Source organism: Palaemon carinicauda, chromosome 1, assembly GCF_036898095.1.
Source record: "Palaemon carinicauda isolate YSFRI2023 chromosome 1, ASM3689809v2, whole genome shotgun sequence".
NCBI classification, from domain to species: Eukaryota; Metazoa; Arthropoda; class Malacostraca; order Decapoda; family Palaemonidae; genus Palaemon; species Palaemon carinicauda.
In genome coordinates this window covers 252,022,000-252,035,927 of record NC_090725.1, presented here as the reverse complement: position 1 = coordinate 252,035,927, position 13,928 = coordinate 252,022,000, and the positions used below count along the sequence as shown (strand labels likewise).

The window sequence follows — 13,928 nt, the reverse complement described above, 5'->3', positions numbered from 1 at the left end:
CTTCTCTTGAGGAGGTCTTGATGCCTTAGCCGGGATCTTAGGAATCGTCTTAGAATCCTTTGACTCCTTATGAGACGTAAAACACTCCTCTAGGAATGAAGGTCTTGGGTGTTCCTCCCTTTGTTCCTCTCTACTGAGGGAACATCGTCCACATGAGAAAGTCTTGACACAGGTCGTTGTTCCAGGAAAACCACCTTAATGGGAGAGAGGCGAAACGACTCTGTCAACGACACTTCTCTGGGAGAGAGAGAATCTTGGCTCAGGCGACGAGGAAAGGAGTCTCCCCGAGTAGGAGTTGGATGAATAATCCTCTTCTGCTTGGTTGTCCGTACCAGAGTCAATTGGACCTGAGAAATATCCCAGAGGCATCTCGCACCTAGTTCATCTGCTCCTGGCTTCCTCTCGATAGAAGTAATGGTCATCTTCGAAGGCCCCTGAAAGGCTGGAACTGCAGGGAAGCTGACCTCTCCAGAGGAATCCTGTGCATGCAGATGGATGACTGTTGTGGAGAAAAGACCGTCATAACGGCCTGACACACTACCCTGACCGGGGTGTCAAACAAGGGTTCCTTAGTAACAGCCAAGACTGCTGTAAGATCCTCGGAGGGGTGGGTGCTGGAGGTCATGTTTTGGGAGCCTGAAAGGAAGAAAGATTTGGATCTTTACCTAGCCCATCCAGCTATGGTACGGCTTGCAGCTTCCGCTTGGAAGAGCAATAACTATAAATTGAAGGCGGTACCTTTGATGGCTCCCTTTTGGAAGGTAACAAGCCTGGACGTCCCCCCTGCTTAAGTTTCTTAGACTGAAAATTCTCGGGGGAACGAACCTCCCCAGGAAGAGGAGATTCAGGACTGCACATTTTACCCAAAAACTTCTCTTAAAGGAGCAGAGATCGGTGCCGAATGAGAGGAAAACTCTTAGGAAGGGGACGACAGGTGTCATCTCTAAAGTGATCATGCGTTATCCTGGAAACCTGCAGTGGCAAGCGGTGATCACGGGCAGACCTATAAGAGAGGGAGGAAAACTTATGGTCTTGCTTGGGTGAGAGGCGATTTATTCCTGGCGATCAGCGCTTGCGGGCCGAAGAGTGATTGGGAGAAACCAAGGATCTGCGAGGAACTGGAGAACAGCGAGTTGGTAAATGCCAATGTCCTGGCAATCAGCAAGGAGCTTGAGGAGTAGGTGAATGACGAGGAGGTGAGCATTGGGAGGTCTACTATCGGTCTGAGGGAGATCGCTTGTGGTCTGGCGAACAACTAACAGTTGGTGAACGCCGAGCAGGTGGCGAACGATGAACAGCTGGCGAACGACGAGCAGCTGATGAATGACAAGCTGCTGACGAATGACGAGCTGCTGACGAATGATGAGCTGCTGCAGAATGACGAGCAGCTGACAAACGCTGAGCCATTGTCGAGGGACGAGCAGCTGGCAAGTGACAAGCAGTCGGAGAATGATGAGAACCTTGAAAAAGGTGAGCAGCTGACGAGCCACGAACAGCTGGTGAGTGACGAGTGACAGGCAAATGCTACAAGGCTGGCAAACGGCGAGTCGGGGGAGAGTCCATAGAACCAGGCGAGTGTCGATAACAAGAGGGCTGTCGGTGAGACTGCCGATAATCTCAATCTCGCGATGGCGACAGACGAAGCAAGTCTCAAGGTGACGAGTGATGCTCTCTGGAAGAAGTGACACAGGCAATGTGGGTCCGTATCCAAGGAGGACATGAAAGTCCCGCAGGAGTGGCTCGCAAGTCCCGGACAATCCACATAAAGGAGGACGGCCAAGGAGAGAGCACACACACGCTGAAAAGAAAAAAGAAAAAGCAATTAAGTCAGTAATGGGAGGTCAATTGGAGAGAGAGAGAGAGCGGCAACGTCCGTTCTCTACCGAGCCAAAAGCAAAAGTGGTTAGTCAGTCCAGGTGTGTGAGTGAGCGGAGTAGCAACTACCCCCAGCCCCGCTAACTAAAAGGTGGATGGTTAACCCTCGCTAAAAGTCTTATGGCTCGTCTTTCAGCGATATACCCTATAAATAGCATTAGTTTGTATTAATGACGGAACAAGTGGACAGTCCCTTTAAAAGATGTATGATAATACTAATGCTGCTCTTCATTAGACTATAAATTCTACTCTGAAAAATATTAATGCTACACTGTGTCTGCAAAATCTATATTACTTATCACAGTATAAAATTCATTAAAATAATTCTATAAATGTTTACCTTGTTGCAATTATAGCTTGAGCATCTCTCTCAAGAAGGAGGCTAGTCTTGTTACATAATTCATTGAGTAGAAATTCCATGCAATTGCAGTTTATCTGCACATCTACTTGGTCAAGGAGAATATTAAGCAGAGACAAACGTTTGATGGCTGCAAGGATATCTTCAGATTCTCCAGTTGAGGATTCCCCTATACAATAAAAATAAATCAAAAGATTATTAAAAAATAAATACCTTATCTACAAAGGGTACCCTATATCTGTAATCTTCATGAAATGCATATAATCACTATTAATCATTTCTAGTATCAATAACATCCTTATCTAAATAGTTAAACCAGACATACATTATCCAAATACAGAACTTTGGGTACTTTGTTCAAGTGGTTTAAAACACTAAAGTAACAAACTGAAATTCTATTCATGTCACTAATTTTCACAATAATTTCTCAATATCAATACTTTCCTGAAATAAATAATGCTACCGACTTAAACTGAGAGCTTTTTTTCTACCTCAAAAAGAAAACTTACAACTCCATTATCAAATCTGCCACCTCACAAATCTCTCTACTATGTTCATTGTCAGAATGGTCTGCAAGACTCAGCACCATTCATAACACCATCTCCGTATTCTAATGCATTAGAGAAAGTAAATTGGAAAAAAAGAGGACCATAAAGCAATATGATCTATATAATGTCTGAAATTTTATATCAAATTTAATATTGAACCTTATAAATAAAAAAATTCTTCTCCCCACTCTATACATTCCTGTCTGGGAAGCAACCCACGCAAGAACATTACGTAATTTAGCTCTGTGGTGCAATAACCCACACTAAATCGTGATGTCATAGTATTTGCATCAATGACTATTCAGTTAATCTTCTCAATCACATGGTTAAATTTAATTCTTTTGTGTATTGAGGAAAACTGGTTTTGTGTTTTCAAAGACCACACCTTCACACACTAGAGGGGGAGCCATAGGTGGTGCTTCCCCTGAGGATTTATATATACTAAGGACTAAGGTTTTAGACCTCTGACTGGTTCTTGCAAAACCTCAAGGTTGCGTCAAGACCACTAACATTATATTCTCGGGGGCGGGCGCGTGGTGGCGCTTCCTCTGAGGATATATAGGCTTTCATACTGTAATAGACTCCCACAACCAAAAGGAATCATGTTTTGGAAACCTTCTTTTGGAGTGACTAATACTTAAAGACAGACAAGAAATATTATGTCTGAAAGGGGCTTTTCTCTTCAGGTCTCCCCGACAGCATTTACAGGACAGAGTAACAGATTGTCTGCATCACAAGATTGTGGAAGATTGAAATCTGGCGTCATTGATTGCCGGATTTTAGGCTTTAGCCAAAAACTTGGGAATAAAAGCGAAAGATAATTCTTTCCACCCCTTGAAGTGTTTCTGAGAAGTGGAGTAACAGCAAGTATTATGTTCCCATCTCCAGGTAATAGATATGGAAGGTCTATTCTTCTTGGACCATTGGCCTGAGATCTTACTCCCTCCGAAGGTGAGCGTTCCCCTTTTTGGTGAGAAGCTTCCCAAAAAAAGGAAGGAACTCTGGGGATGGAGCCTGTAAAGGAGTGTTCGCCAGTACGACCTCCTGCCTCAGACACCAGCAGAGCTCTGTCACCTAAGGCATTGACACAAAGGTCACGGAAGGAATTGATGTTAGTGACCACTGGGTTTTCAGAGCCCACTGTAGCAAGTGACACAAACACCTCTTCATCCTCACCACCTTACACTCAAGCCATCTACTGTACAGTACTCTCCTTACCACAGGTAATGTGAAGTTCAATGTTTTTTTATTCCATATATATTTATTCTATTAATTATAACTTTTTCTTCTTTTTGTTATACTATTATGTACTGGACTTTTTTTCAATATGGAAACTTTGAATAAAACTGGCCTATAATAGGAGCATCCTTGAGTGGAGAACCAATTACAGCAATGCCATTTCCATTCACTCTTAAGGAAATAATTGATTCGGTGTCAGAATACAATTTTGAAACAAATTATGTTCGACCTCTGTAGTACCACTGTAAATGCATTAGGATTTAATCAGCTATTATACAGATATTTCAGAATGCCCTCCAAATTAATATGATTATTATTTCATTAAAAGATTCAATGCGAATCAGACCTAAGTCATAAGCTACATCTTTACAATTTGAATTTACTGTATTTGAGACAAGATTAGACAATAATGAAACCAGAAAATTAAGTTAGTTTCGACCAATAACAGTTAGATTTTACATGGTCATAATGATAATCTCTTTTGAATAGTGTAAAAAGTTGTAAAATAAAACCAAAAGCACAAATGCAAACTAAATTCTCATATATATAACATAGCCACAACAAAAAAATGTTCACAAAAACTTGTAAATTGATCTAAATATATCTGTGAGAGGGATGATAATATCCAATTCAATTATATATATCCTTATCAATCATAAATAAACATCAATAATCTGATATACTTCCATTCAACAATCTAATCACAATAACACTTTTCATAAGCAAGTTAATATAAAAAGTTAAAAGGAAAGATTTGATAAAGTACCATTAGATGTCAAAATTTAAGAATAAATAGCAGTTCACTGAATAAAACTGTATAAACAACACATCAAGGCATAAGCGTAATACCAACTCTTCGAATTACACTCCATGGAAGTGTTAGCAAATTTAAGGCTACTTAGTTGACATACCTTTGATATCCTGTATTAATTTAAATAAAAAAACACTTGTACTAATGAAGCATCAAAAATATTAAACTACAAAAACAATGGTAACTTAATCATTGATTTCAAGCTACTGAGATGGTGTTGTAAACAGTTCTGGGATCAATTTTGGTGTCCAGCATCATATGGAGATTAATGTTCTGGCAAATGAGTCAAGGGGGTTTTTATAGTTTTCATTCCTAACATGGAAGCTCCTGACTCAAGGTACAGATTTAGCATAAGGAATTTCAGGCAAAGTTCACTGAAACATTTTTAGTCATATTACATTATACTATATACCATATACTGTATATCAAATATACCTGTTCAGTCATACTTCAACAATTATAAGATCTATTATTATCTACACCTTTTAATATAAACAAATAAACAACCCACGATTCTTAAACTATAATTCTGTACACTATATCAGAAACATTAATTTTCATTCTAAACCAATAAACTTATACATATGCATTCCATTCTTTCTGCCTTTCAAAGAATGACAAATATAGCCCAGGCACATACCTGCAACAGCAACATGAATTGCTTGAAGAATAACAGGAACTTTAATGAATGTAAAACCGACCCACTTAAGTTCTTGATAACTCTGGTATTCAGGTGAACTGAGGCCAATAAAACTACATCGAAGAATTTCAAAATAAAGTTCCATGGTGCTCAGTCCCTAAAGAGAATAAATAAATTTTTAATGGCAGCATAAGAACCTTATCTGGATGAATATTACCTATAAATTACATAGCTAACACATTTGAAGTGTGAGCTGCCCAACCTCATAATAAAAATCTACAATTTTCCCTCAACTTCTAAATTTTCCCTTGTTAGACCACTATGGAAAGAAAATTGCTATAGGCTGCCAAGAGGGGGTCCAGGAATCTCACATTAACTTTTGTGTTTTCCTGCTAATTTTGTCGAAGCAAGACTTCAGTCGACCGTTTCTATTTTTTGGGAGTTTATTTTCATATCAATATTCTTTTAATAATCAGCTAGGCTTCTTACTTACAAAGATGTTTCATGTTTAAAATGGTATAAAAAGTTGTTTTTGATTATGTTCTCCCCATGTCCATGTACAAAGCGGGTAGGAGTAGTAGTATCATAGACATACAGTAACCGTCTTTAGAGCTGATCATTATCCTATTGCTTACCAGATATATGTAACTAACAGAATTAGTTACTATGAAATTCAATATGAGAATATATCTATACAGTATATATATATATATATATATATATATATATATATATATATATGTGTGTGTGTGTGTGTGTGTGTGTCTATATATATAAAATATCCCAAACGTACAATCATTTGGAGATACAAACACAAATCCAACTGAAAATTACAAAGATAAGATAAAGAAATACAGTTATAAAACAATATTGTATAATTTCATACAGTAAACAAGATGACATTTGTAATAACCTGATATCTATATCATATAAAACCCAACTAGGCCTATCTCTTGATTTTTGTAGCTGGAAATCATAGGCATGGAATTCAGGTTAAGCCTATCCTAGGCCAAAGTTTGACGAAATTCAACTTACAAACAGCTTCTTGGAACCTATTAAGTTTGTGTATATAACGAGCGAAAAATCTATTTTTGGGTGAGATCGCCATGTCGTCCTGATAGAAGTTCATAAGGTAGCTTCAAAAGGATATATTATATACTACAGTGATATTCCCAGAGAATTAACCTTCAGGTTCCAGAATTCTAACTCCTGGAGCAAATATCCTTAAAATTTTCTCAAGGATATCGCATAATATCAGAGGACGCATTCCTGACACGCCACATAGCAATCTGCACCCCTAATAGCGTTTACGCTTCGAGGGGGACGTGGCAAAAGAATAGAAGGGGGCCGTAACAAGGTTACCCCCTTTCCCGTACTACTATTGACCACCACCCCAGCGCCATTCCCAAGATGGCGGACATTCTTTGTAGCATTGAGCGTGGTGCTACAGATACAGTACGTCAGGGAGGGAACTGTGAAGATCTTTTCTTTTAAGAAAGAAGGGTGGGTCCATCAGGACGACATGGCGATCTCACCCAAAAATAGATTTTACGCTCCGCTCAAAATCCGTTTTTTGGGCTCAAGCCATGTCGTCCTGATGGAATTATACCAGAGCATTAATGTATCTGTGGATTTTCATCAGTGCCTTAACCTTGGGACAACCTTTCTATGATCATTTGGATCAATCGAGACAAATGACGTTACCGTTATCCGTCATTATCACTAATCATCTCCGATATTAGTGCTTCCTGCCCCCTACATGGAAGAGTCATTCTAGACGGTAGAAAAAGGGGGGTCTCAAGGTAAGCATATATTGTATGGACAAACAAGAATACACCAGATGAACAAACTGTCTCGTAGTTTGTGAAAATTACCAAATACTTAACAGTGTTTCTTAAATCCATTGTTTGTGAGCATACAAATATATAAAAGTACATACTCTGGACTTTAAATCATGCAATTGTCGGGCGAGTTAGGACGCAATTACATTCTAACAGACGTTTATTAGTAAGTAAAACGAATGTAGCATGATAACGGAACTATACATGTAACCTGTACAGAGATTATCTTTCTTTCTTGGAAAGCAAGAAATGATCAGTGCCACTCTCAGATTGAAGAAAATTATAAAACAAATTCTCTTCATAATTCCTGTACTGGTTACTTTTATCGGCACTGTACTAAATACACTGGCACTAGTGCTATCTGTATAATTCCACACCTGGTATTTTGAACAGAGCTAGTGTCACCATGGTAACACTTAATCAAAGGAGGTCACACCCTAAGAGGGATGACCCCTTCTCCCTTTAATTGACAGTCCCAGTCAATTAGCTGTTCATCGTAGAATTAGACGGCAGGTTAAGTACTCTACCCGATGTCACCACATACTGCTTCAGATCATGGACTTGCTTAGCATAGTGTTTGTAGAACACTCTGGATGATTCTCACTCAGTATATGTGTGAGGACATTTGAAGTCCCAAACCATTGACTGTTTATAACAGTAATTAGGGGGCAAGTTTGAATACACTACCTTCCGCCACTACATAGTGTTTCAGTTCATGTACCTGTTTCGCAGAGTGTTTGTAAAACACTCTGGATGATTTCCATCCAGTGTATGAACGAAGATGCTCAAAGTCCATATACTGAAAGAAGTTCAGTGATGAAGTAATCTTTCTCGCATCATGACCTGCGGGAGTACTGTCAGGATCAGCTCTACTAATAAAGTAGGTGAGCTTCGCCCTCAGTTGTTTTAGGGATAAGTTTGATCCAGAGGTTTCTCCTTTAAAGAGCTGTTCTCCCCTGAAGTCTGAAGTTCTACGAAGATAGACCTTTAGACACTCTACCGGACATAGAGAGACATCTTCCTTCAGAGGGAAGATTCTCCAGGGACCCCACCTTTTAGTGGGTAGCTCATTCTTAGCGAGAAAGGATGGATCAGGGAAGAGATTCAGTTCTCCTGTTTCTGAGAACTGAATGTGGCCCTCATCCCTAGAAAGGGCCACTATTTCACTAACTCTAGCCCCTGAGGCTATAGCGAACAGAAAAATAACCTTTTGGGTTAGATCCTTAAGCGAACAATCTTCATTGTTCAAGGATGAGGCATAATGTAGGACCTTGTCCAAAGACCAAGAGATGGACTTTGGTGGTGCAGCAGGCCTAAGCCTAGCACATGCCTTCGGGATCTTATTAAAGATCTCATTCGCCAAGTCTACTTGAAAGGCATATAGAAGAGGTCTAGTCAAGGCTGACTTGCACTTAGTTATCGTGTTGGCCGCCAAACCCTGGTTATGAAGATGGATAAAGAAGGACATGCAGAAGTTCATTGAAATCTCTCTCGGTCCTTTTGCTTTTACGAAAGCAACCCACTTTTTCCATGATGACTCATATTGTCTTCTAGTTGACTTAGACTTGTATTCTTCTAAGAATTCTATATTGCCTTTTGAGATCCCAAATCTTTTCTTAACCTCTAGGGAAAGAAAATCATGCAATGGAGGGTTTGGGTTCTCTGTAATAAATCGAAGGCAATTAATCTCTGAACCTTCTGGAGTTGTCCCGGGTTCAGGATAAAGGACAGCCTCAGCCTCTGTTCCTTCCTCAAGGAGGATAGATTGTTCTTGGGCTACCTGGGAGCCAACAGAGCTACTCCCACCTGGAAGGATCTCAGCATGTTGAGGACTCTCAGCAGGTGATCGGACGGGATGAACTGGAAATCCTAACCCTATCCCTTCCATTTCAGAGACATGATGTCTATCATTTAAATTAGAGGATCCTCGTATAGGGCTACATATCAAGGTAGTTCCTTGACGGCGCTCGTAATGAAGAGGTCGGATTGCAGTTTGGGGACTTGTTCCCATCTGGGAGAAAATAGGTCTGCGTCCGTGGACCATTCTAACTCTATCGGCCTGAGCCTGAGTAGAGCATCCACTGTCACATTGCGGATTGGTTGTACGTGAATTGCTGACAAGTGCCATCCCTTTAGGTAAGGGATGGCTAACTACACCTAGACTGTATGAGACGTTCCTTAGCATCGTCGATTGCAGCGTCTCATTATCGCTTCGGAGTCCCAGATCAGCCGTAGACAATCTGATCTGATTGGAGAGAGTTTCCCTACTCATGACTGGACCAACATGGTCTTGGGATTTTTGGGCTTTGGCCTTTGTTAGGGAAGCGATTAAGGAAGGACCGCTATCGGTCTTTTTAGGCCTCTTCGAGCGTTTGATGCTTGATTTCTCCAGACTCCCAGTGCATCTTGCAGCAGTGCTCTTAACACAGGACCTGCCTCTATTGCGAACTGGAGAGAGAACAGGGTTCCTCCCTGTTCTCGTTTTGGGGATCTGAAATTTATCTTTCATCCACGATGTTCCGGGGACCGGATCATTTTTTCGGATGTTCATAGACCAGCCACCTTGGGTGCTACCCACCCCAGCCTCTTGTCCAGGAACATTGTTGCCTGAATCTTTCTTAGGCTTAAATATTGCATGACTGTGTCTGCCAATTTTATGAAGGCAGCTAGGACTCTGTCTAGTCTGACGAGTATCTTTCCTAGGAAGTGCGTTACTTTGTGTAACTAGAGTCCTAGATAGGAGGGAAAAGGGTGATTGACTGGAAGCTGCCGATAGACGACTTTCAGGTCTGGTAAGACTATAGGCACCCTTTTTTGCAGTGGGGTCCTTATGTTCAGGAGGATAAACATCCTGGACTCGTTGTTTTATTTGGACTTGTTGAGTGGCGATAAGTCCTGAATGACTCTGAATTTTCTTGAGTCCTTCTCGTAAACACACAACGGCCTTCCCTGGAATTCGGTGGACTAAAGTTTCCTTACCACCTGTATGCTCTAGAGCTCTCAGGTAAACTCCTCCAGAAGGGTTTTGGATAATCGGAGGAGTTGAGGAAATGGTGGTGAAGATATCTCCACCTCTCATCTTAGTCCCATCTTGATTAGGCCATGGACCCAAGGATCGAAGGTCCAGCGATCCTAAAGGAATCTCCCTCCTACTAGAAGCATTTCTATGCTTTGACTGATCAGTAGGAGTATCTTTTCGACCATCTGTCTGTGACATCTCGGTCACAACAACTGTGGATTGTTGTTGAACCGTTCGAAATGGATGTCCAGACCTCTCCATCTTCCTTTTAGGTTGGGGACCCACAACCTTAGAAGATTCTCTTTTTGAAAGGATGCCCCAATTTTGGAGAAGTCCTACTTTCTCCGTGGAGGCGCTCTTAATCACTTTCTTGACTACCTCGTCTGGAAAGAGGTCTTTACCCCAGATGTTGGAAGATATTAGCTTTCTTGTATCGTGTTTCGCTGTTGCGTTAGCTAACACAAACTCCCTAAATGTTCTTCTAGCCTTTATAAAGGCATAAAGGTCTTTTACCAAAGTAGCCATATGTATTTTGGCTAAGACCTTGAGCATGTCTGGGGTATCTTGATGAGCCGAACAGAACTCTATTTAGTTCTGTAGAGATAAGGAGGCTGCAAGTCTCTCCTTTGTTTCTTGTTCATCCTGTAAGAGAAACTCAGATAATTTTGGAAGATTTTCCTTAAATTGTCGACTGGCGACATCCGCCTCAAGTCTTCCTACTGAAAAGGTGAAATGGGCCTCCTTCAAGTTCTTCTCCTGTCTGGGAAATGCTAGTGACAGAGGCTCACACTCCTTGAGTGTAGGACACAGTTTACCTGTCTCTATTGCCTCAGTGACATACAGTATTTGAAAGCCTTCTCCGTAAAGGGGAATGAAATTGAAACAGGAGCAAGAAAGGAAGAGTGCTTGTTACCTGGTGTGGATACCTTCGACACCGAGTAACCCGTCTTTTCTATGCTGCTTGATAGGATAGCCTGTGCTTTATCATTGTCGAAAATCATAACCTCCTTTGATTCCGTTCCTTTTCCTGATGTTTGTTCATCCTTCAGTCTAATGAAACAGTTCGGGAAAGCGGGAAAGCGTCAAAGCTTGGCCAGAACTGGATTTTGCCCAAAGGAACAGCACCCATCTTCTCCGAGATGTAGAGTTTGCCGTTTATAATTGGAATTAGCTCCGCAAACCTCCAGGGATTGGTTGTGGAGCATGTTGGGAGGTCTTGATCTACGAGTCGTTCGTACGACCCTTTAGGAGCGACAAGTGGAGCTTTACCAAGCTCTACCTTGCATTTCGCTTCCTGCTTTGTGCTCTGTTTGCACAAATTTTCTACTAGATTCTTGACTTGGGCCCATAACTGGTTCATTCCTTTTAAAAGAGGGATAGAAGGCGGAGATATCGATGTCGTTGGCTCATGAGCCTGTTGGGACGGAGACAATTCCAACCCGACATTCTCCCCTTCTTCCCGTGGGCGCTTTTTGCCCTCCTTCCCGAAGGTTATCTGGCCATCAGGAAATGTACCTCGTGTCTGGGGTACCACTATTTCCTTACTCGCTGTTGGAAATAGTAACCTACGCATCTTATCATTAGGCAGGTAAGGTCCCGGAGAGATTTTCTGAAAGCCTCTCACCCAGTTGCGTAGTTTGAAACGAGCTGCATCCCTAGTCTCTACCGACTTGGGATTCTTGAAACCTTCCGACAAAAGAGCCCGACATACTTTGCAGGCCTGCGGATTCCAATACTGCAGGTGTTCAGAAATAATATTGCAGGGGGCATGAAACCTGCATGCATTATGTCCGTAAAAACACTTACTCTTAGCTTTGCAGAAGACTGCAACCCATGACATCTGGCGTTCCTCCTGTAAAGAAAGGAAAACAAAATGAGTATACGATTGATTATCTCACTGATAACCAATATATCAAAGGTCATATCTTCACAGAATAGCTTAGGATAGCAAGCTATAAAGGGATAGTAGGAGACACATACTTGTGTATCCCTTGTAAGCAAATGCTGGTACCTTCCCTCAGTATTAAATGATAAGAATTTCCTTTTCGAAGGAATTCCAACAGAAAAAGGGGGTTTTCTAACCCCTAGGGATAGGGAAGTGTAGACTTCACTGTCCCTTTCATACTAAATACTTTGGGGTACGGAAGACTGATTTCTCAATCAGCTTAACGAAAAAATCCTATTCCTTCAATGTAAGAGCGGTTGCAGCATAAGCTCACATAAGGATACCCAAGATATGCTAGAAATAGTTACTGTATAATCGTACTGTACTTTTCTATTTGCAGTATGCACTATATTGCAATATACTGGCTACTGTATAATTATATATAGTATGATCCAGCCAATGTGTTGCCTTTCTGGTAAGCAACTGACTGTATGGTCCAGCTGGCATGATTCCAACTGGACTGGGGAAAGGAAAGACATATATTTGTATATATCCCACCCAACTATTTCTGTGACCCCCCTTACAAAATTAAAACATAGAGTTTCCTAATCATGGAGACTCGAGGATAAGGGCTCTGCCCTTTAAGGGTTAAGAGTGTAATCTCCAGTCCTTAAAATTTTAATACTGCAGGGTAATCTGATGACTGATTTCTAATCAGAATATTGAAGAATTAAATTCTTCCAATATGAGATTGGGTTCCACAAATATTTGGATAGGATTTTCAAATACATTGGAAAACACTACTAGCATAAAATATACAGAAGCTTTCTATTTGCAGTATATCCTATACTGCAAAAATACTAACTACCTGTATAAACATATACTGTAGTTCAGCCAGCATGTCGTCGGCATAGCTAGCTAATGCTAGCACATCTAGCCTGCTAGCTAAAAGAAAGAGAGATAGTATGGAGAACAGGCTACCTAATACTGTATATATATACAGTAAAAGGGATGTAAAAGTTAACTATTACTACCTTCTCCAGAAAGAAGGTTCAAATGGAAGGGGAGAATATAAAATTCAAGCTTCCATCCAGTTACAGTACTGTCGCCGGCAAGGATCTGTCTAAACTTTGCCGGCCGGCACCGCTGGCCAGTACTGCCGCCCGGCAGTATCAGTACAGTCGGCGTGCTGCCGGTTGAGCAGGCACCATTCTGTGCCGGCCTGGTAGGCAGCACCCCGGCAGTAGCCACTGTTGCTAGCAGTTCAAGAAAGAACTGAAGAACCTTTGTAAACAAAAGGGACTTCCCACTTACAGCCAACATGGCCAGCAGCTGCCCTGGTTGCCTGCCAGCAGTCACCAAGACTGCCGGCCGGCAGCAGCCATGACTGCCGGCCGGCAGTAGCCATGACTGCCGGCCGGCAACTAATATGGCTGGCAGCTCACAGCTGTCACTACTGCCGGCCGACAGATGCTAAGACTGCCGGCCGGCAGCTATCAACTGTAAGAGGGGGAGTCTGGTCGATCCTGGCAACCCACTGGCAACAGTAAGGTTGCCAGGATATGCCAACATAAAGGGATAGAAGGGAAGGGAAAGAGGGTCCTGTGAAAGGTACAGCAGGAGCCGGCCGTAGCCTGTCCTGCACCACCTAACAAACTGTTCCTGTATTAGAACTATCCCAGGTGGCTAAAGAATTCTATTCCTTAGCTTAG

At 41.6% G+C, this 13,928-nt stretch overlaps 1 protein-coding gene across 5 annotated transcripts in view; it reads right to left on the bottom strand.

Annotated features, from left to right (window-relative positions):
- Positions 1 to 13,928, bottom strand: part of MED24 (mediator complex subunit 24) — a 349,247-nt gene that overhangs the window by 128,226 nt on the left and 207,093 nt on the right. For all 5 annotated transcript variants that reach the window (XM_068389049.1, XM_068389044.1, XM_068389055.1 and 2 more), the window contains 2 exons: positions 5,472 to 5,628; positions 2,216 to 2,402 (listed from right to left, as the gene is read on the bottom strand). In XM_068389049.1, coding sequence (XP_068245150.1) covers positions 2,216 to 2,402; positions 5,472 to 5,628 — 344 coding nt within the window. The remainder of the gene's footprint in view (positions 1 to 2,215; positions 2,403 to 5,471; positions 5,629 to 13,928) is intronic.